This window comes from Aulostomus chinensis, chromosome 7 (assembly GCF_037954235.1).
Source record: "Aulostomus chinensis isolate RoL2024-O1b breed Wild chromosome 7, RoL_Achi_v1.0, whole genome shotgun sequence".
NCBI classification, from domain to species: domain Eukaryota; kingdom Metazoa; phylum Chordata; class Actinopteri; order Syngnathiformes; family Aulostomidae; genus Aulostomus; species Aulostomus chinensis.
The window spans coordinates 3,912,667-3,933,789 of NC_141326.1; the positions used below are offsets into that span (position 1 = coordinate 3,912,667).

General features: G+C 42.4%; 1 protein-coding gene across 1 annotated transcript; it reads right to left on the reverse strand.

Moving 5' to 3' along the window:
- Positions 1 to 805: 805 nt before the first annotated feature.
- LOC147258245 (monocarboxylate transporter 13) lies at positions 806 to 20,556 on the reverse strand. The gene is made up of 8 exons (XM_086207660.1): positions 20,268 to 20,556; positions 19,753 to 19,984; positions 9,405 to 9,558; positions 7,880 to 8,148; positions 6,821 to 6,964; positions 6,085 to 6,728; positions 4,875 to 5,109; positions 806 to 1,052 (listed from the first exon to the last, which is right to left on the reverse strand). The coding sequence occupies exons 4-8, from the start codon at positions 8,112 to 8,114 to the stop codon at positions 910 to 912; spliced, it is 1,401 nt and encodes a 466-aa protein (XP_086063786.1). The 5' UTR covers positions 8,115 to 8,148; positions 9,405 to 9,558; positions 19,753 to 19,984; positions 20,268 to 20,556; the 3' UTR covers positions 806 to 909.
- Between the last annotated feature and the right edge of the window lie 567 nt (positions 20,557 to 21,123).

Sequence of the window (21,123 nt, forward strand, 5' to 3'; positions counted from 1 at the left end):
GAACATTTTGAATTTGCCAGCAACTTTTTCTGAACTTTGTTGTCAATGTTGCGCTTTTGCTTCTGTGACAATAATTACTGGGTTGTATTTGGAAATTTACTGTATGCTGGTGTTTTGTTTTTTTAAACTGAATATCTTGACTGTATTTTGAACATATTATCAATAGTAAATTAAAAAAAACCCACAAAGGACAAAAACAATGATCTCTGACTGATGTCAGAGGATTCTTAGTTGATTCGATAGAATCTGAAGTGTTTTAAAGGAGTATTTGCTACACCCCTCTTTTGTACACAGGCCTGACACTCAGATGCCCACATTGAAAAAGCCCAGAAGCCCTTTGATCACAGTCTTGATGCTGGTCTTCTCTCTTAGGTTACTTCTTTGATGCTCAGTCACATTTTATAGCAGATTTAAGATCACAAACAAAATTTTTCAAATGGTCTGTTTTTAAATGGTGCTGCTGTGTAAAGATGTGCAGAATTTCTCACAATTCGGAGCTCTAGTACCTTCTAACAGAGTGTATTTTGCACAGGTTTCATTGGCTTGATGACACTTGCAGTAATGCGCCATACATTTTTTTTTAAACAAATGGGGCTAATATAATATTTTGTGTTCCAGAAAAGAAGTTCAATCTTAGATGAACACTTTGTACGTGGAGCAGGTCAATAGTGATGACACACAGGACTGACCAGCTGCTTAGAAAAGGCATTAACACCTCATTTCCACTAGGCCAACTTTGCACAATGTGAAAATCACAATCCACATGTTTACCTGCAAGTGTGACTCAGAATGCTTAAATGCTAGTTACTGTACGTGTCTGAACGTCACTGCTCTTGCACCCTGCTTCACTTTGACTTTACTGTGCACATGAGATTTCCTCTCACTCATTCCATCTCTGACTCTTTGGCTTCAGCTCTGCATCTGGGTGGTTGACCTCCGACCCCTGCGGTTCATCTGAAGGAGCAGCAGCAGGAAAAGAGCAGAGACGATGAGAGCCACACCTGCCATGATGAAACTCGTCCCGTAATCACTCATCTTGTCAATGAAGAAACCTAAAAGGTGAAAGCAATGACAGCATCAAGGAAGCAGTTGATTTCCTGGGTGTAACGCAGCAGCGCAGCCAAAACAACCCCGCACGTCCCATCTGCAATCAATGTCTGACACTCAGATATGAAGGAAGACTGAGGCACACAGGACTGCAAGAAGATGAATATTATCTTCAGGCGGTGATGCCAGCACCTCCCTCCTGTGAACGGGACATAATTAGAATGCTTTGATGCATCCTAAACATGCATCAAATATTTGGTCTTCAAAGTAGAGGAAGTGCTGAACTGTACAGTAGATAAGTAAGAAATAGCCTGCGTGTCAGAGGGAGCATGTGCAGTTATAAATAGCACACCGCAGGCTATATTTGTATCTACTTCACTTTAATTAGCACTTGATTTGAGGTCAATTTCAGCCTAAAGTCGTATCTTTAATTGAACATTTATAAGTAGTGATATCGCGTTAATCCAAATTAGGAAAGAGATTATCAAGAGCAAAGGTTCTGAGGAGGAACAAATCTGTTCTCTAGACTTTTTCTACATCTGTCATTACATTAAAAATGTATAATACCAAAAGGAAACTCCTCCCTGAAATCACTACAAAGCATCAAATGAACAATCCAAACAATGGTTACTTAAATGTGTGGGTTTTTTTTGGGGGGGAGGGGGGGAGGTTTTCCCAGCTGATTTATTGCTGGACGCCCTCTGAGACACTCCCTGGCAGGACCTGCAGTGCCTGGATGTCAGTGCTAAGCTCTGTCAAACCGTGTATACTGCTATTATTTAGAGATGAGAGTAAAAATGGGTCATAACCTCAGTGATCAAGCTGAAATGCTTGCTGGTTTGTAGGTCGGTGCTGTGGGGGGTAGGGCTGACGGTTTGCACAGGACAGAACAGGACAACGTTTTCGTCTTCTGACTGAGAGCCGCAGGAGGACTTCAGCAGCTTCTTTAGATTCATAGCTGACAAGGGGAACTACATGATGTAATTAATCCATCCATCGTCCATCGTCGTCTCATTCCTTACTAGTAAGGGTCGCGGGGGGGCTGGAGCCTATCCCAGCATCTACGGGCGAGAGGCAGGGTTCACCCTGGACAGGTCACCAGTCCATTGCAGGGCAAACACACAGAGACGAACAACCATTCACACTCACATTCACACCTACGGTCAATTTAGAGTATCAATCAGCCTCGTCCCCTAATTGATGTCTTTGGATGGTGGGAGGAAGCTGGAGTACCAGAGAGAACCCACGCAGGAACAGGGAGAACATGCAGACTCCACACAGAAAGACCCCGTGCTGGAGCTGGGACTCGAACCTGGAACCTTCTTGCTGTGAGGCCACAGTGCTGACCACTGCACCACCGTGCAGCCGATGTAATTAATATACCAATTTATTTGAAAACAAAACAGCAGAAAGACTGAAGATGCCTTCAAGTCCTTGAGAAAATGCACTCTGAAAAATGAATATGAATTTATAGTGGATGAACTGGCGGAATGCAAAAACACCTACAGTCCATCGATGGTCACTTTTCTTAATTCACCCAATTTAATCTGCCAGTGAGGAAATTTACAACATCTAAGATTTAATTAGAGATGATGTAAATGAGATTGGTTTCTTTTACCTATCCTTCCATAGTAGGAATGAGTGGTGAGTACGTTTCAAATAATCAATCAATTCATGATTCCAGCCAGTATCACACCAAAGTCTGCACTGGATGTCTATAATTTCAAAACTGCAGCTACATTGTAGCACCCATACAACTGGTTATCTCTGGCTCATTGCAGACAACTATAAATCCCAGTAGATTAATTTGGGATTACATAATCTGCTATCACACCAGCTACTGTACATATGTAAGATGCTCAGTTGAATTGAATACTCTTACTTGATTTAATGGGTCTGTCCAAGATAAATGCAGCTAAGCATCTACCAACCCCTCAGTTTTGAAACAAGTTTTAACAGTGTTGGTCCCAAACAATGTTTTCCAACCTCTGGCCCAGGAGCGTGCCGTAAACCTCCTCTAATGGGTCATGACATACTTCCAAATTGAAGCTAATTTTTTGAAACAAAGAACATCTATCTAAAAATGACAGACATTTGAAGTATTTAGTAGTAGTAGTTTTAGTAGTAGTAGTAGTAGTAGTAGTAGTTGTAGTAATAATAATAATAATAATAATAATAATAACAAACATAATAGGGTCTTCGCCTGAAGTACCTTCAGGCTCAGGCCCTTATAAAAATGATTATAGAGGTGGCACGGTGGTGCAGTGGTCAGCACTGTGGCCCCCCAGCAAGAAGGTTGTGGGTGGAGCCCCGGCTGGAGCACAGGGTCTTTCTGTGTGAGTCTCCATGTTCTCCCTGTTCCTGTGTGGGTTCTCACTGGTACTGGTACGGTCAATTTAGAGTCTGGATTAACCTGGTCCCCTCTTGATGTCTTTGGACTGTGGAGGAAGCTGGAGTACCAGAGAGAACCCAGCAGGAACAGGGAGAACATGGAGACTCACCCAGAAAGACCCCGTGCTGCAGCCGGGGCTCAAACCCAGAACCTTCTTGCTGTGAGGCGACAGTACTGGCCACCGTGCCACCCTATCAATAATATAATTATAATAATTATTCCTATAGTTATCATAATTATATCTTTATCTTTTAGAATATCAGTTTGGCAAATTAACCATTAAAATTAGGTTATAGTGGTAAAGGGAAATTTTAGTATATTTAACTGTAGGACTCCTGTCTGGTTTGACTTCATTAACAGAGTTCAAATAAATCTTTTGATTAGAATAGAAAATATTAGCAAAAATAATTTGGGATCTTTTTCAATGGGCTCTCTCTTGTCACCACTCCTGGCAGATGTTCAACTCTGTTCCCTCTGACATCTTTTAGAAATCAAATGACTCTGTGTCGTGTTTCACCTCAGCTAGCTGTAAAAACATACTTGCATTTACATCCACTTTGTTTCACTGCTGCAAGGTTTTAGCCACAATGACAGTCAAACAACAAACAGAGGCAAAGGCAGCAAACTGCTGCTGTACAGATACTTTGCTCAAGACTTTTCATAGACCAAACCAGAACCAAAAGGACACTTAGCATTAATCCGACCCAAAATGAATGCTAATGTTATACCATATCTGCTTAATGTGATATATAAAAGCAGTATTTTGCTACAATGCCACCATATCAACTTTAGAGTGAATAATGAAATGTATTTCTCTTCATTAGCTAAAGCACCAGCTGTTGTAGGTTTGAATAAGCAGTTTTTGACCACTATAAGATTGTCTATGAGCCTGCTATCATGTGACCATGTTTTGTAGGACACAGTATGTAAATGTAGAGGAACGTCTGAAGTAACACAATAGAAAATCAGGGGGGAAATCTCCATGTCACAGGATAAAAAAAATCTCTGCAAAGCAACAGTCCATGAAATTAACATAACCATAAAGCGTTATGATATTATACATTTTTGCCAAGCATTCCATGGAGGTGGACCATCAGCAAGATGGAAGTCATTCAAAATCTCATTGCAGATGAAGAGGATCACTGGGCAGCGGTAATATTGCAGGACCATGTATGAGTGTGAGAGATTCAATATGCTGGTGGAGAGGCGAACCCAGAGAATGAATGACACGGTCACCTTGAGGTAGTGACTTTAGTTTTTCTGAGGCTCTGCTAACAGGAACATTAACATCCAACACATGCAGCTCTTAACTATTCGGTGCCGCTGCTAGTTCAATGCAGCCAGTTGCATGGGGGGGAAGGATCCCGGGGAATTTTACAGAAATAACATAAAAATTAAATGCAGTCGGCACACAGCAGCCCTCTCTTTCACTCACCAGCAATGGGCGGACCAAGCAGGCCTCCGCTGCTGCGTATGACCATGAAAAACCCCAGGGCACTTCCAAGCCCGTGTACGCCCACAATTTCTGCCAGCACGGTGATATGGATGGCGACGGTTGCACCGTACACCAGGCCATACGCTGCGCTGAAGGCAGCAACCTCCAAGAAGGAGGAGGCCAGTGGGAAGAGGAGTAACACTGCGCCCAGCAAAATCACGGTGGCTGTTAGCTGCTGCACCTGGTGGGACCAGAGTCATATATAAGAGAAGACAAGACAAGATAATTAAGATTTCAAGCTTTACTGAAATAAATATACTGCAGAAAAGAGATCAGACCTGAAGAGAAGCTGGTGGGGAAAAGAACATGAAGCTACGAAACAGAGTGGTAAAGGCTCTCAGGGGTCCGCAGTACTGCAACATGCAGGTACAGTTCTTTGGAGGTACATGTTGCGCTCCGCTATAGAGTGTTGGTTGGTGGTTATGCATGTCAGTTCAATGCAGGAGTAAAAATTGGTGTCAAATTTTCAAAAAGTGATGATCACATGTACTTCAACAATGGAGAATTAGACAAATACCAACTTTGCCATTTAAACAACTTTTGTTGTAATTTCAGTAGATTTCTGAGTTAAATGCTACATGAAGTCGTTTATTTTGCAGTATGTGCTTTACTAAGTGACGCATATGTGCATCCAACCTAAAATATTTACATTTTTGCGAGCTAGGGAGATGCACTGAAACTAGAATAGGTGATGCGACCGTGTGGTAAAATCTCTGAGGAGGCTGTTTGTATGCGAAGGAGGGAGAAGAGATCATGCATGAGATCAAAAGACAAAAAAATCTTTTCTGACACTAAATTATGTCATCTGGTATGGTGGTTGTTTCCCTTTGCCCCAGTTTTGTGCTATGCTAAGCTCTCTGGCTGCATGCTACTCTATCCTCCTATTCACTTTAAGAGGGTTTTAATAGCAAGAAAGAATTCATCAAAATGCTAAACCGTTCTCAGTCATCACATGTAGGAAACAATCTGCACAACAGTCTGCAGTCAGTGAAACTTTGCAGTGCATTATTGTCTTACTTCATTATGTCATTGTATGAATGAAATATAAAACTAAATGTACCGTCTCCACCAGTCTTAAATTTGCCACCCAGCCAAAGAAGACCCTCCCAAACAGATCCAGCACCGCAGAGATGGACATGAGTGCAGCAGCTTGATACTCCTCCATCCCTCGACTGCGAGCATATGGCACCAGGAACAGTGCTGGGGCGAAGAAACCCAGCGCAGCAAAAACTCCAAACATTGAGTAGACCATAAACTTTGCATTGGTGAGGAGGGTATAATCTACATAGTGAAGAATCTTGGACCTCACTTCAACCCTCTCAGCTCTGCAGTCCCGTACAGTGTCTGTCAAACTAGGTGGCTCCTCGGTGTCAGGAATTTGACCGTCTTCATGACATGCAGAGACTGTCCCCTGAACAGCCTCCTCAGATAGTCCTGGTTCTTCCGGCCCAAGACTGCTTGGTTGTCCCTGATCCAAGTCCTCCTTCTTCAGCAATTCCACTGATAGGCTCCCCATCTCTGCTTCAGCCTCACTGAGAAAACTCACATCCCCAGTGGCTTTTAGGGGCCTTAGCAGCATCCCACACACACACAGATTGAGCTGCAGACCCCCCAAGATCATCATAGCACCTCTCCAGGAGAAGCTGTCAATCAACAGCTGGAACAGGGGTGTGAGAACAAAGGTAAAGATGCACTCTCCAGCACTGGCCAGAGCATTGGCCACCGGTCGCCTCCTCTGAAAGTACAAGCCCAGCATGGTCACTGTGGGAGTCCAGGTCAGGGAGTAGCCAAACCCTACGGCGAGGAAGACCATGAAGAACATACAGAACTGTGGGGGTGTATTTAGTTTTGCATGTATATTTGTGTGTTTGCATCAGACTTCTCACCATTTAGTAATCCGACTGTTAAGTACAGTTCCGTCAGGTTACGAGCAAAAGCCCCAGTCGCCACTCCCAAACTGCACATCAGCCCCCCCGTTATCACCACGGAGCGATGGCTGTAGCGTGTACTCAGAGCTGAGGCTAGCGGAGCTGCAGGGAGAATCACTTCATAGCGTCAGTCTCTTTAGCGCGTTCGTAGTTCTATCAAGTGTTTGAATCAATCCCAGTGGCTCCCTCTACAGGAGGTATTTGAGGACAATAATTTAATTTAAACAGAGACTCAAAATTTTGGAGATCAATAATAATCATATCGAAGGCTACTTTCAGTCGTGCTTTCACGTTAAATTAAAGGGAAATATAAGATTCAACTCAAGATATAATTTGTCATTTAGCGGTTTAAAGTCAGCAAAAGCAACCTGATCTCATAGAAACAGAATTCTGTGCCAGTGCCACAGGAAGAGTGATGTAGGGAAGTCAGTTAATCATTTTAGTGCTTCTAACAGCTTTGAGGCAGAGGAATGATGTTTTTGGCATTGCTTGAAAATAATGTGTGGATACAGTTCAATTCTAGGGAGATTCAGGTGTAAAAAGAGGCTAACATAGTATTATAAACAGGAATGTGGACATTAGTATTTTGTATTTCTTTTAAAGTAACTACTGCGTGTCATGTGACCTACTAACGCCATGAAAAAGGACCTTAATGGATTTCTAACAGCGTTTCTTCACTTACCTGCCACCCCCGCTAATATGCTGTTAAGAGATTGAGGTCACTCCACATATTTTCTGTCAGATTGCTGATTTTCATGCTGGTTTTTGTTATATGAGGTAGGAAATGAATTCAGCACAATATAATGTCTCATTTAACAGTTTTTAATTTGAGATATTCCTATAAGAGCAAAAAAGGTGAATGATTTGTAAAGACATGGAAACAAAACAAAGAAACACTACAGCGGCTGAGAGTTATCCAAAATCTAGATGTCCTTCAATGTCCTTAAATCACTTCCCAAATGAAAACAGAATATTGCAACGTTTCCATTCTTGGAAGAGAAGAGTTGTGATACTCACCCGCAACATGGATCATAGCCACGGCAATAGAGGTGATCCAGGAGGTTCCCGTTGCCGTGGTTTCAAAGTACTGGTGTATCTCAACATAAAAAACACCAAAAGCCTTGATGACCCCGAAGGTTAAACCAAAGACCAGGAAGCAAGAGAGCAAGACAAACCAGGCATAGCCTCCATCTGGGGCTGCGCCCGCTGTTACTGCAGCCTTGGACTTGAGTGCCTTCACTGAGGAGTCCATGATGAAATGCCTGGTTCCTGAAACACTCAGAGGACTGACGGGGGGACACAGGAGGTTATTCTTTAATACGTGACACAAAAAAGGTTCACAAACAAAGACTTAAACTTCGAATGGTTGCTTATACTTCTGTTGTTTGCTATTGAGAACATAACTGCAAACCTCTACATGAAGAGAGGCTTCAGCTTCCATGGATTTATTAGTTTAGCCACAATTTATTTCTCATCAGAGGGTTGAGAGCACCCTAATCCCCTACTCCCACCACCCAAAACTAACTCCAGGTTGATGTTGCTGTCGCGTGCAGGGCCCTGACCTTATGCTCCCAGAGTAAAATCAAACTCAAGAGTAAATCCCAAAGATTAAGTTTAAAAAAAAAACAAACATTGAGGGAAGTTCTGTCCCTAAAAAAAGTAGCAGGTCTTTATAAAGGCATGATCACAAGAAATGAGTCCTAAAACCTGGAAGTAAGCGGTTGAACATTTTTCTGTTTGGCATGAATGCGTCAGTCAATACCACACTTGTGAATTTCAAGTGGTGTAGTTTGTTCTTAGCATTGAGATCATTTACTCCCGACAATTGCATTTACCCTTCAAAAATTAAAAAAAAAAAGTGAGAAGATGAACTTGCTGAACAAAATGGAAGTCTTCTTTATTACATAATTTACTCTTAACTAATTTATCAAAATGATTAAAAAAAACCATTGGCTTTTTATTAAAGGGAAATCATGGAGACGTTAACCTGCAGAGTAACCTAAAAAGAAAACCCTCATCCCTGCTAAAGTGTAACGGTACATTGTTCATCTTAACAGGACAGTACCATGAATCTACTAGGTTATAGTTCATTTAAATCAGAGTTGTTTTGCTACACTTTGGCTAATCATTACAATGCTAGTAGAACAACTGCAACATCCAGCAGGTCACAAAACTTCATTCATGAGAATGGCAGAGGACACTGACCGTTCCCTGACCCTTTCTGATGCTCGGCCAGGGAGATTTGTGACTCAACCATCCATCTAAGGGGGTTAAAATTCTCTGGTATTGGAACTCTATGTTTCCCCCAACCTCATTTTTCAAACTATACTTATGGAAGCAGAATAAATGACTCATGACAGAAAGTCAAACTTCAGCTAATATGGCATTTGTCCCCTTTTTGTCAGCACAAGCAGATTAGAATGGAGGGGGGGGGGGGTTAACCAAATTCCCATTTAAATAAATACATACGACATACAAACAATTACTGTAAAAGCATTTTAGCACATGATTGTCATGCATTCCAGTGCTGGAGATTACTCACCTCCTGTATGATTGCAGTTACAGTTCTGGAGCCCAGGCTGGATCATGACTCCCAAATATGTACTAATATTACTGTTAAATCGATTTCTTCTGTTGTGGTCAAACTGAATCCACTATGCTCTTTCTGGTCAGCTTTCATAATCTGATGGCAATAGCTTTCATCATCACATGTACCAGTTGTGAAAGTGGCACACACACACACACACACACACACACACACACACACACACACACACACACACACACACACACACACACAAACACAAACACACACACACAGGTTAAAGGGTGCAAGGGTCAAAGATGGATAATAAATGACAGCTAGCACAGGGGACAGAATTTAATGGCAGCAGAGAGTTGAAATCCTGTTAACCCTTTATCTGGCGCTCATTTAAATACTCGGAAATTCAAAATTGACTGCTTAACTTTTGTGACATTTTAAAGGACATTAAGGTTTTATGTTGAAATTCAAGATAAGTGCAGTAAAAATATCTGGTTCCATGTCAAAGGAAAAACATTTTCTAAAAGGTGCATTCATTAAAAATATAAGAAAAACACACATAAACTTAAAGGAAAATTATTTTTTAACATATTAATGGAACATGAATGACATAATTATATAGTATGTATATAACATAACACCACATCAATTAAAAAAAAACAACTTAAAGAACAACTGAGAGAAGTCATGTGGTTCTCTGAGCTCACTGAGCTGCAAAGCCTGGCCATATGAGATGTCTGCTGAAGTTACCATGTAAGGCTGTTGATGACGTGTTTCATTATCTGAGACTCTCGGCTGAATTTGCACCTAACTCATGCGCACATGACACAAGCAGCCCACTGCAACGGGCTGTTGTTGACCTTTTGTGTGGCGTCCTCATCGAGCTAAAAACCAATAACACACGCACAGCAATGTTTTTAAAGCTTTTTTTGTGGTTAATGTAACAGAGAGCGCATTTGAATGAAATGCAGTCTTATCTCACACACCATAATTCTCCTTCTTTGGTATTTTAACAATTTAAGTATAGAGATTAAAATCTACAGATCCATATCACCTTCAAAAAGTAAACAAATGGTGAAAAAAACAAGATAAACAACCTCCCCACAGAGAATCATGTATTTGTTTAACTCCTGAAAACTTCCAATAAACTATTTCACTAAATATCATTACGATATAATTAATAATCCAAGTTTGACAGAAACACACCAACCTCAAATCAGTGCAAAAACAAATTCTGACATTTCTCCTGGGATTTTATCTAAATTGTTCTAAATGTACCAAATAAAAATACGTCACCTTCCTTGTCACCTCCTGTAATGCGCTGTCTGTCATTCTCCTTCGCGTTTGAATGTTGCAGGTCACCACAACAGTGACAGATTCATCTTTTAAAACTCAATAATTTTAGAACAGTTGGTTTTTAACTCCTGTCTGTTTCTGCCTGCTGAAAAGCAAACTGTCACTGTTAGATATTAAAAAGCTAACTTTAGCTTTTCTGAGTTGGTTGGAAATCACCTGCTGCCCAGTTTGGAATTCCAACCCTGTCAAAGGATTTTTAATAGGCAGTTTAAGGCTTCTCACACCAACAAGTACAAATACAAAAAAAAGAAAAAGAAAAGGGAAAAAAAAAAAGCCTTGAGATGTTGTGATGATGAAGCTGAGTGTGCTCATGTATCACAGATATGCAGAAGGATGTGCACTGTAGGGCGGCGGTTCGTGGTCCCAGCCGCTGCTGGTGCTCGCGTGTGCTGCTGCAGAGAAGAGCCACTGACTGATGGCAGTGCATTCCAAATATCATTAGCGTTCGAGTGGCAATGAGTTGTTGTGTGACATCACAAAACCCTCTGGTCTCTGACATCCAGAGGTCGCCTGGCCCTCTCCGTGACCGCGGTGAAAAAACTGCATCAAAAAATTCTGCAAAGAATGAGTCCAGTTGTATGACATCAGAGAACATTCAGACTATGGCTGATTCCAAGTTGATATGGGGCTCCTCAGCCTGTCGAGAGACTTCACCGCCTCAAGCCCCGTGAACCACGGGGGTCCTCATAGCTCAAACTTTTACATATCAAAATGTCTGGCAATGGACATTTGGCTTCTGGTTGTTGTACTTGTTTTTTTGTTGTTTTTTTTTCCCATTGGATGTTTCCTTAATCTCATCACCCAGATTTCAGATAAGCATATTTCTGAAATTAGAATCAATTTATTATGACGTTCCATTGTCTCTTCCTGTGTGTTTGCACCCTGTCATGTATACTTGGCCCCAGTATGGCCGGCATCAGTGCCACAACTGAGCCATAAGGTCTAACGGTGATCTAGATTAGGCTCAAAAGATTTCTCCTGCTGGTTGGTGTGGGAAGGGCAAGAGAATGTTGATTAATTGTTTTCACACACAGATTCTTACGACTAGAGTCCTGACAGTCCCACAGACAGGAAGCTAAGCCTGATGTTCATCTGTAACTCCTTGCTTCTCCAAACTGTTGTCTACCTGTAACTTTCACGATTGCACCAACCAGCGTGACTGACAGTTACACGAGGACATTGGGATCCAGGAGCAACTTTGCTTCCTGAGAGGCTAAACTGAGCGCTAAAACGTCATACAATTTTAAAGAACAAATTGGTGTGTTGGAACATTTCATAAATGAGGCCCCTTGTTTGGTGTGGCTCTGAAGTAGAATGGCTGTCTAGCAATCCAAGGTTCAAGGTTACTGGTTCGATCCTCACTTCACCAGGTGACCATGTTGTTAAATCCCTGAGCAAGATACTGTGCCCCCTATTGCTCCTGACGGCCCTGTGACAGACTGGCGAACCCCGCTTCTCGCCCAGCGTCAGCTGAGATAGGCTCCAGCCCCCCTGCAACCCTGAACGGATAAATGGTATAGAAAATGGATGGATAGATGAGGCCTCTTGTTCTTAGTAAAACTTTCATTAGGGCTTCTTTGACATGGGAAGACATCCAAAGCCTGATTGGCAAATGGTGGTGTAGGAAAAGGCCTTTGTACAAGTCAGAATTTGTAGGTGTGGTTTAAACAAGTCTTCGGTGAGTGTATTCAGCTAGAAACTGTCACAGTTTGACACAACATTAAGTCACACTCAAAATTCGCACTTATTTCCATACAAGTGTGGTAGTGCAGAAGAAATCCCACTGGCAACTGCTGCCGTTGAAACAACACACCGTGAGATTGTTCACGCACACACAGCATGTGAGGAGATCAAGCTAGAGGCTCAGATAATGGACAGCACATGCTGTGAGGAACAAGTCCCCATGGCGGGGAGCTCAGAGCGCCGTTTCATAAGTGTTAAGAACCGCCGCGCTTACATGTCACCTGCGTCACAGGCAGATGCATGAGTTGGATATGAATAACAGACTCAGAAACAGCTTTGATGATTAGAGTGTGAGAATGTGTCACAGAGCAAAGCCGGCAAGGTGCTCCGACTGGACACGTTCTCTTCAAAGAATGTTTACAAGGGGCTGTTCAATTCAGGTTACTAATACATGCCATCAAATCCACGCATGCAGATACATGTAGACAATGATGCAAATCTCAGCACTGCTGCATGAGGATGCTGACACAGAGCAGTGGTCAGCACTGTCACCTCACAGCAAGAAGGTTCCGCGTTCAAACCGTGGCTTGAGCACGGATCTTTCTGTGTGAGTCTGCATGTTCTCCCTGTGCCTGTGTGGGTTCTCTCTGGTACTCCAGCTTCCTCCCACAGTCCAAAGACATCGAGAGGGGACCAGGTTAATCCAGACTCTAAATTGACCGTAGGCGTGGCTGGGAGAGCCAATGGTTGTCTGTCTATATGTGTTGGCCCTGCCATGGACTGGTGACCTGTCCAGGGTGAACCCCGCCTCTCACCTGAAGGCTGCTGGGTTAGGCTCCACCCCCCACCACCCTTAACAGGGTTAGGGTTATAATCTTTGCCTGTCAACCACGATCATAATTTTGTGTATATCTATAGAAGTTGCAGCCTGGAACAAGAACAAGTTAAAAACTCAAGCTCTCTGGCTGGATTTTTCCTCAGAAAAGGTGTTCATCCAGATATTTGTGAAGTGGCTCGCTTTGATCCATCAACTTTCTTGGTCACAGAAAAAGAGGATCATCATCTGAAGACAAGACATGTCAAAAGGCTTCACTATCTCATAAACAGCTCGGACAAATGCCTCATAAATAAGCACTGCCTGCCAATAAACTTTCCACTGATTCAGCTTGTGAGCCTGTTTTATGAGTTGAGCAGTCCAGGAAAGAGGCAGGGTTTCCAGGTTTGGAGGGTGCCAGATCATACCTGGGGACAAGCGTTTCAGAGTCAAGGGTACTTTGCTGAACAGAGGAAGGTCTACGGTGTTCGTCAGCACAACCAACAGGATGAAATGCCTGTACTTTGATAGCTTTATTTGTGAAAACAAAAATGTTTAAATGGAGCCTTCAGCAGGGTGTAGCCCTCAGAACAGGTTCTCCTTCCAGATGTAGGACACTGAGTAACACCTGAGTGAACTCACAGGTAACAAAACACAAAATGGCCACTACATGGTGACAGAAAGTCTGTTATAGGTCGAGGATGTGTAAAAAAAGAAATTATAACAATGCAACATAAACAAACAAAAAACAAGATATAAAGTAAAATAAAAATGATATAAAATGAGAAATAAAAATCTTTCAAAAATGTATTTTCTGAAATAGAAAATAATAAAAATCAAAAGCAAATGGAAACACAGATATTAAATGAAAATAAGATTTTCCAGAATATGATCTTTTACTATGTATGAAAATAGCCATCTGAATCAGAACTTTTTATAATTTTACCCAAAGACTGCCGTGGACCTTTGTTCTTTTTTTGCAACATTTGTCTTCCACACAAAGGAGCACCTTCAGCACAATTGTTGTAACTTCTGAGCACTTTGGACTTTTTTTGTCCAAAGACCCTTGGACTGGCCAAGTCTTCACGGGCTGCTGAGTCAGCAGACAGCAATATTTGTAGTGTTGCTTTGATAGAAACATAAATTGTTATTAATGGAACACGGATCACATTCGATCTTTTGGTGATGTAAGCAAACCATGACATGATAATTCAGTGGCTCCTTCCCAGACATGTGACCCCATGATACTGTGCATTTGGGTTTTGAACATCTCCACCGCTACTGTGCGAGTAGCAGAACTCTTTTTATTGAGTTCTTCTGTGGTGAAGGTCACAGGTATTAGAGCATAGAGAGAAAGAAGTCGTATTTCTCTTAATCTATTCAATAATTAAGATTTGATATTTGATCTCCAAAATAGATTGTGTTGCATAACACCGCGAGAAGAATTTCAGCTATAAGCCCCCCCCCCCCCCCCCCCAATAACTTTGGTAATTTGACTTTCATGGAATTCCTGCTCAGTGAATTCAATGCAATGCCCTCAGGTCGGGGTCGTTACGCGCCCCGCATGCAGGACTTCAATCCAGCCACTATCTGGCTGATTTACATACGAACTGTAAGTGTGTTTTGTTCTATTTACTGCAGCTCACTGTATGGCCCCTATTGATTCATGTATGTTGATTTGTTTCCTCTGAGTTTTGGAGTTGTGTACTGGATAAACTGCAGATTAATTGCCCTTCTTGGAATCAATAAAGTTGGCTGAATCTGAGTGTGAAACGCTTGCTTTTGGTACAGAACATTGAATTATACATCCCCACAGGGTGCTCTAGCAACAATCAAAGATTTATAGGCTTGGGTAATGAATTATAAATCTATGCTGGGGATGACTGGGAAGGCTCGTGCGCTGGTATGGATGGAGAGGAGCGCCTTTTGAATAATGAATTCGTGCTGCTGAAGCCTGACACAGTGGGCCAGAGAAAAGTGTTATCAGCTGGGTTTGCAGAGGAGAGTGGACTCCTCTGATGACTTTGTGTATATTGTTGATTATTCAGGTTTGATGGTATTTAGCATGATGTCTGAGCTGTTGGTGAAGACTGTAAAGACTGCAGCAAAAATGTTATAAGCTCCGACAGAAACAATGTCACATCAACTGACTTCCAATCTTTATGAAGCCTCTGAGCCTGTCTGGATTATAAGCGCACGTAACGGATGGACCCAATGACAGCAAACCAATGAAGCTAAAACATTTTAATTGCCCCCTGGTGGCTGGTTGCAGCATAATTGGGTATTTGTTGCTGAAAGGGTTCAGCTGCTGTGAGTACACCTGCTACAACAACCAATACAGAGTAAACACCAAAGTATCATGGACCTTTTTTTAGTACTGAATGGAGATCGTGGACAACAACCAAATGTGGAAGGTTGCAGCAGGTGCAGCAACAGCTGTGCTTGAGGATTTGTGGAGAGATGAACACTAAAAAGCTCCCAAGACAGTGGATGTCCACTAGTGATGCAACATTAGCGAGTGAGAGGGTCCAAGTATGTGCAACCAGATGGAAATAGCTTTATTCATAGAGACATCAGCGGACCTCTGTTTGTGAATTTTAGGCCAACATAAGATAGTGGACTCTAGCTCGGCATGAGCAAGATTGTCTGTTTAAACCTGAAAAAAATAAATGCTCTGCTGAAGAGAGTTTTCTCCTGACTGACTCAGGTGAGGGGTACCCTGGTACAGATGGAAGCATCTTCATCTGGGCTTTATTTTTGTGCAGTGAGAGGAAGAAGAGATGCTGTCCATGTTGTTCTTGTCAATGTGAAGTCTATAGGTCTGGTATCCTAACAGTATCACACACACACACTTAGTATCCTAACATAACTTAAACCAACTTAACTCACAGGCATTTGATTTCCCTAAGTCTGACATGTTTTCTTTTTTTTTTAATTTTTGTGCGATATAGCAATCAAATAAAGTTAAAACATGAGGTTGGCACCAATGCCAATGAAGTTGTCCTGTGGAAGTGGTGGCAGGACCCAAAGGCAGAGTACAGCCATGAAGCAGCCTGTGTCGTACTAAGAGGGTGAGAAACACAAGGAGCAGGACTGAGACTGACCAGGACTAATGACGAAACAAGACCCAGGTGCAGCACTCAAAAAGGAGGGAAACAGACGAAGACAGGAAGTGACAAGAAAAGACACAGGAAGGAAGAACTGACAAAATAAAACAGAAACTGAACACCAGTGAACTAAAACAGAGGAAGGAACACAAACAAGACACATGAACAAGCACACTAAACTTTCACCAATGCAAACAAAAGTGTCCAAAACTAGAAGTCCATAACCAAACTAAACATGTTCCTGATGGGACAGTGCCAAAATGAACCCCCCCTCATGATGGGAACCTTGGGTTCACCATCTTTGACAGCTACTTCCTGTTGTATTCTGTGCTCAAATGTAATTGCTTATGTAGAACCTCATTCCCTGTTAAAGCAGCGGACACAAATAAAACCAACAATTCTCATGATGGGAGTATCATTTCAAGGCTGTTGGATCACACTGTGTTAGTCTTATTTTGGTGAGTAAACTGGCCAGTGAGTACAGCTGCTGTAGGTCAATGAGTACTTTGCACAAGATTGATCATGTTGTGAAAACACAGACAGGTTAATATTTTTGGATCCTCCAACTTTCCTCCAATTCTCCTGAAATATGGCCCCTCCATGTGCTGATGCCAGCAAGTGTGCTGTCACATTTATATTTGCAGCAGAACAGATTTGTGAATGTGCGACGCTGAAAGCAACAGCAGGGAGAGAATACTGATGGAGCCTGGATGTGTCCTGCAGTCACTCAGAACAGTAGCACAGTAATTACCATGCAAACTAACAAGCCCATTGGGGTGTATGGGTGATGCAATCAGACACTTGAGTGTGTTATGAACCAAGGTCATTGTAAAACACCAATCCATGGTAACCATGTTGGGGGAGGGGGGCTAATTCCTTGCTCCCTCTGCCTGAATGGAGGCAAAAGTCTAAATCACTGCTTTATATACAGCTCACCTCTGTGTATTAGTGTGTGATAGAAATCTTATCCAAGATCTCTGGGGGTTTGCCAAACACACACACACACACACACACACACACACACACACACACACACACACACACACACACACACACACACACACACACACACACACACCACTTATCAAAGATGCAGTATCAGTGATTTAAGCTACATTGGTGCTTTGGTTTTTCTCATCAACTTAAGTGGTTGAAAATGTATTTATTGTGATCTAATCCGACCCAGAAACAGTGACAACTCCTTGCTGGAACCTAAAAAATAAATAAGAGTGGTGCAGGAATGCTAACGAGTGGCTAATCAAGACCACAGAGGTTGTAGCGGACTTTATATGTCATCATGCCGACATGAGAAGAAGCATCAACCCCGCTGTGGCGATGTTGAAGTCGTGTCTGTGGGGTATAACGTCAGCTTTGTACTTCCAACAATTACATTTATGTTTAAAAAAAATCCAGTAGTAGTATTCAATCGTCATGATTATCTTGGTTAAAAAAAATGCAAGTCAAATAAACATGTTTTTTGCTTCTTCTCTGCAAGAGTTAATAATCCAGTATCAAAGTCCCATTAGCTTTTGGTTGCGGGAACCTAGGGTGCTACTAACCAGCTGGTTGGCCTACAACATTGCATCATCCCTGTGGCATTCTTTTATGATTTTGATTGGTCTTTGATGATACGGCTGTGAGGAGTCCTGCTGCTTCCTGAGCAGAGGAAAGTTTTCCACTCAAGTTCATCAGGTGCTGTAAAATTGAGTCACGCCATCTTTTCTGTGTTAAAGGTTGTTAAGATTAAACCTAAAAACAAAATCATGCCCACGTGCACATTACAGCACAAACGCCACGCATCTTTTCCCTCCCTGGAGAATGGTTGGTTAAATGTTGTCAGATGTATGGGATTTATTCTGCTGAATGAAGAGGAATTGTGCGGCCTTCCTCTGCAGGGTAGCTGCCTGCCTCTTCAGAAATTCTGCAGACACACACAAACTCAGCCAACACTTGCAGCGAGGGAGCCCTGGGGGATAGATGTGACCTTTTGATGTGGATAACCATTAATCCATGGATCAGCTCGTACTGTGCCCAAGTGGGTCCAGCAACAGGTGTAATGCTTACCCCTCCTACTTTTCCCTGAATTCATTTTGTCAGAATGAGACACCGAGTTCAGCCCCTGTGCCCTGTAGCACAGACGTCCCCCCTCTTTTACTGACTCATCCACAGGAATGAAATGTCCGAGTGAGGAGGAATTTGGACCACAGGTTTAACCTTCCTCATATGCATTTTCATCTCTCTCAGCTGCTTCATCACTACTTTAAGTGTTCTGACCAGCTGGTTGATGGATTTACAAGAATAAGAATAAAAATAATAAACCATTATTTGTCCCAGAGTGGGGAAATTTACAAGGATTCTTACTTTTAGAAAACTATTTTGTAACACATTTTAATAATAGGATGATAATGCGCATTAGTCTCCGCGTGAATGACCTTTCCCGTCCAGCCCAGCGTCCTGTCTCTGTCCTCCACCTCTGCTTCAGTGAATCAGCCTTTGCTAGCCTCACTGTGGCACCCTCCCAGAAAGCACAGGTGTGTGTGGGCTTACGCAGATGGTAGTGTTGTTGATGCAGAGAGGAGGCAGCCAACTAGCTGACCGCACACAGGTCATCCACCAGCCACACAGAGCCTTTTCTAACAGTGAAGATAAAACTTCAGCTGCACTTCAGTGGCATTTCTAGGAATATGTGGGCTGGTGAAAACCAACTTTGTTGGTGTGGATGACAAACCAGCACACTTAAAATCTGAGGATAATCGAGGTAGGAACTAAATAATTGCCATTTACTAAGTCACGTGTGCATTTAAATGTTCTCTGTCGATCACTGCCAAGGTCAAGATGAACTGATCTCACAGAAATATGTCACATGACCTCTTCACATGGGGTGATGGGGGTGTGCCGTGTGTTAAAGTCATGTGCTGGCACCACCAGAACAAAAACAAAGAACTGGTTTCACAGGGACCACATTTTACATGGCGGCCATGTTCCTCTGTCGTTATGCTCAGGGTGGGAACACTGGATAACGGCATACTGCTGTTTCAGGCCGCAACAGGGAATTTAGCAGATCATTTCATTGCTTCCTCAACCTGACACCCTGGACAAGTCGCCCGGCCAATTCAGGGCTCACATATAGTAACAGACAACCACTCACATTCACATTCAGACCTTTGGCCAAATGGAGGTCTCCAGTTAACCAAACTTGCGTGTTTTTGGAACCCCCAATGGAACAGTGAGAACAAGCTCTCCACAAAGAAGGGAGGAGGGACATCGAGCCTTGTTTCAAGGTAAGACAACAGCTCATCTTTACTTTTACTTGAAAGCAGCATCAGTGCATAAAGGGACAGAAGGGATTTTTCACCTCAAAATGAAAATTCAGCTGTTATCTACTCACCCTCGAGCCATTGGAAGGTTGGTTGACACCGCTGGAGGGTTAGGGGGTTAGAGTTTCACAAGAAAAGGCAACACATGCTGTTTGAAGAATGTCACTGGTGCCCTCTTCTTTGTCTGAGTAAGAACATGGCACCCAACTTTCCATCAGCGCGAGGATGAGAGGATAATGACTGAATTTTCAATTGTGCGTGAACTCTCCCTTTAAATCACATGGCGTTCCACTGGGTTCAAGCCTATGGAGGAGAGCGTGGAGACCGTGGTCTAAATGATGAAGACATATCTTTGGACATTCATGTTTAATTGTTGAGTGTTTATATGAAAAAAACAAAAAAAAATAAATTTTGACATTTGCATCGGTTTCTGTCTCCCAATGGTGAGTTTGTGAAAACAGCCAGCTCATGTTCATCATTTGTATCCCTGCCCAGGCATCACAAAGAATATACAAGCTTTTGAAATTAAAAACATGAGAATTGTTGATGAAGTCAGCATCCCATTAGTTAGAAAGGGTTGTCTTACCTAATGTCTGCTTTTCACAGCCATCTACACCAGCAGTTATGGTGATTTGCTGCATTTCTGATGCTCTTTTAACACAGTGACAGACACAATCTTGGTTCCAGATCAATCGCTGCCAAATGGAGGGACATCCCAGTTTGTTCAGACAGTTGCCCAAACACCACAGCCAACCTTAACAGCGGCAGTAAAAAACAGTTCAGCCCCGACACGACTGGATGGAAACAAAGCTGATGTGTGTTAGGATGTAAGAGGTGAATCTCACCTGCTCATGTGCTCTGGTCTCAAGCCGTACGGGGTGATGAGTCAGCAGGTTGTTTCCAGGAAATGCAAAAGTGTTTACAGGCTGATACAAGAGGGAGTAAGAGCTGGACAGCATCAGCTCTGTGTGTGTGTGTGTGTGTGTGTGTGTGTGCTTTGAATAAAGATTTCACGGGGGAATAACTCTCTCTGGTTTGTTGGCATCATCCCTTCCTGAATGGTTAACCATAAAAAAGAAAACATGGAAAAAAAATTCATGTCTTCAGCAGGTGAGAGGGCGATGGAAATGTTTCCTTCCTACGATGAATAACATTTATCACTGCATTATTCCTCTCGTTACTCATGTCCTTTTTTTGTCATTTTAGTGCAATATTTTATTGTGTTATGTGTCTTATTATATGACAGTAATGGTTTAGTTAATCAGTTAACCTGAAGCTACAGAAGAGGTCACTCTGACCTGAGTGAATAACAGTTTTGATCTCATGATCCGAAGAATAAAGCAGAAGTTTGTGTGTGAAACATGCCTTAAAATGGGATGTGTGTGTGTGTGTGTGTGTGTGTGTGTGTGTGTGTGAAGCAGACATATATGTTGTTGTTAACG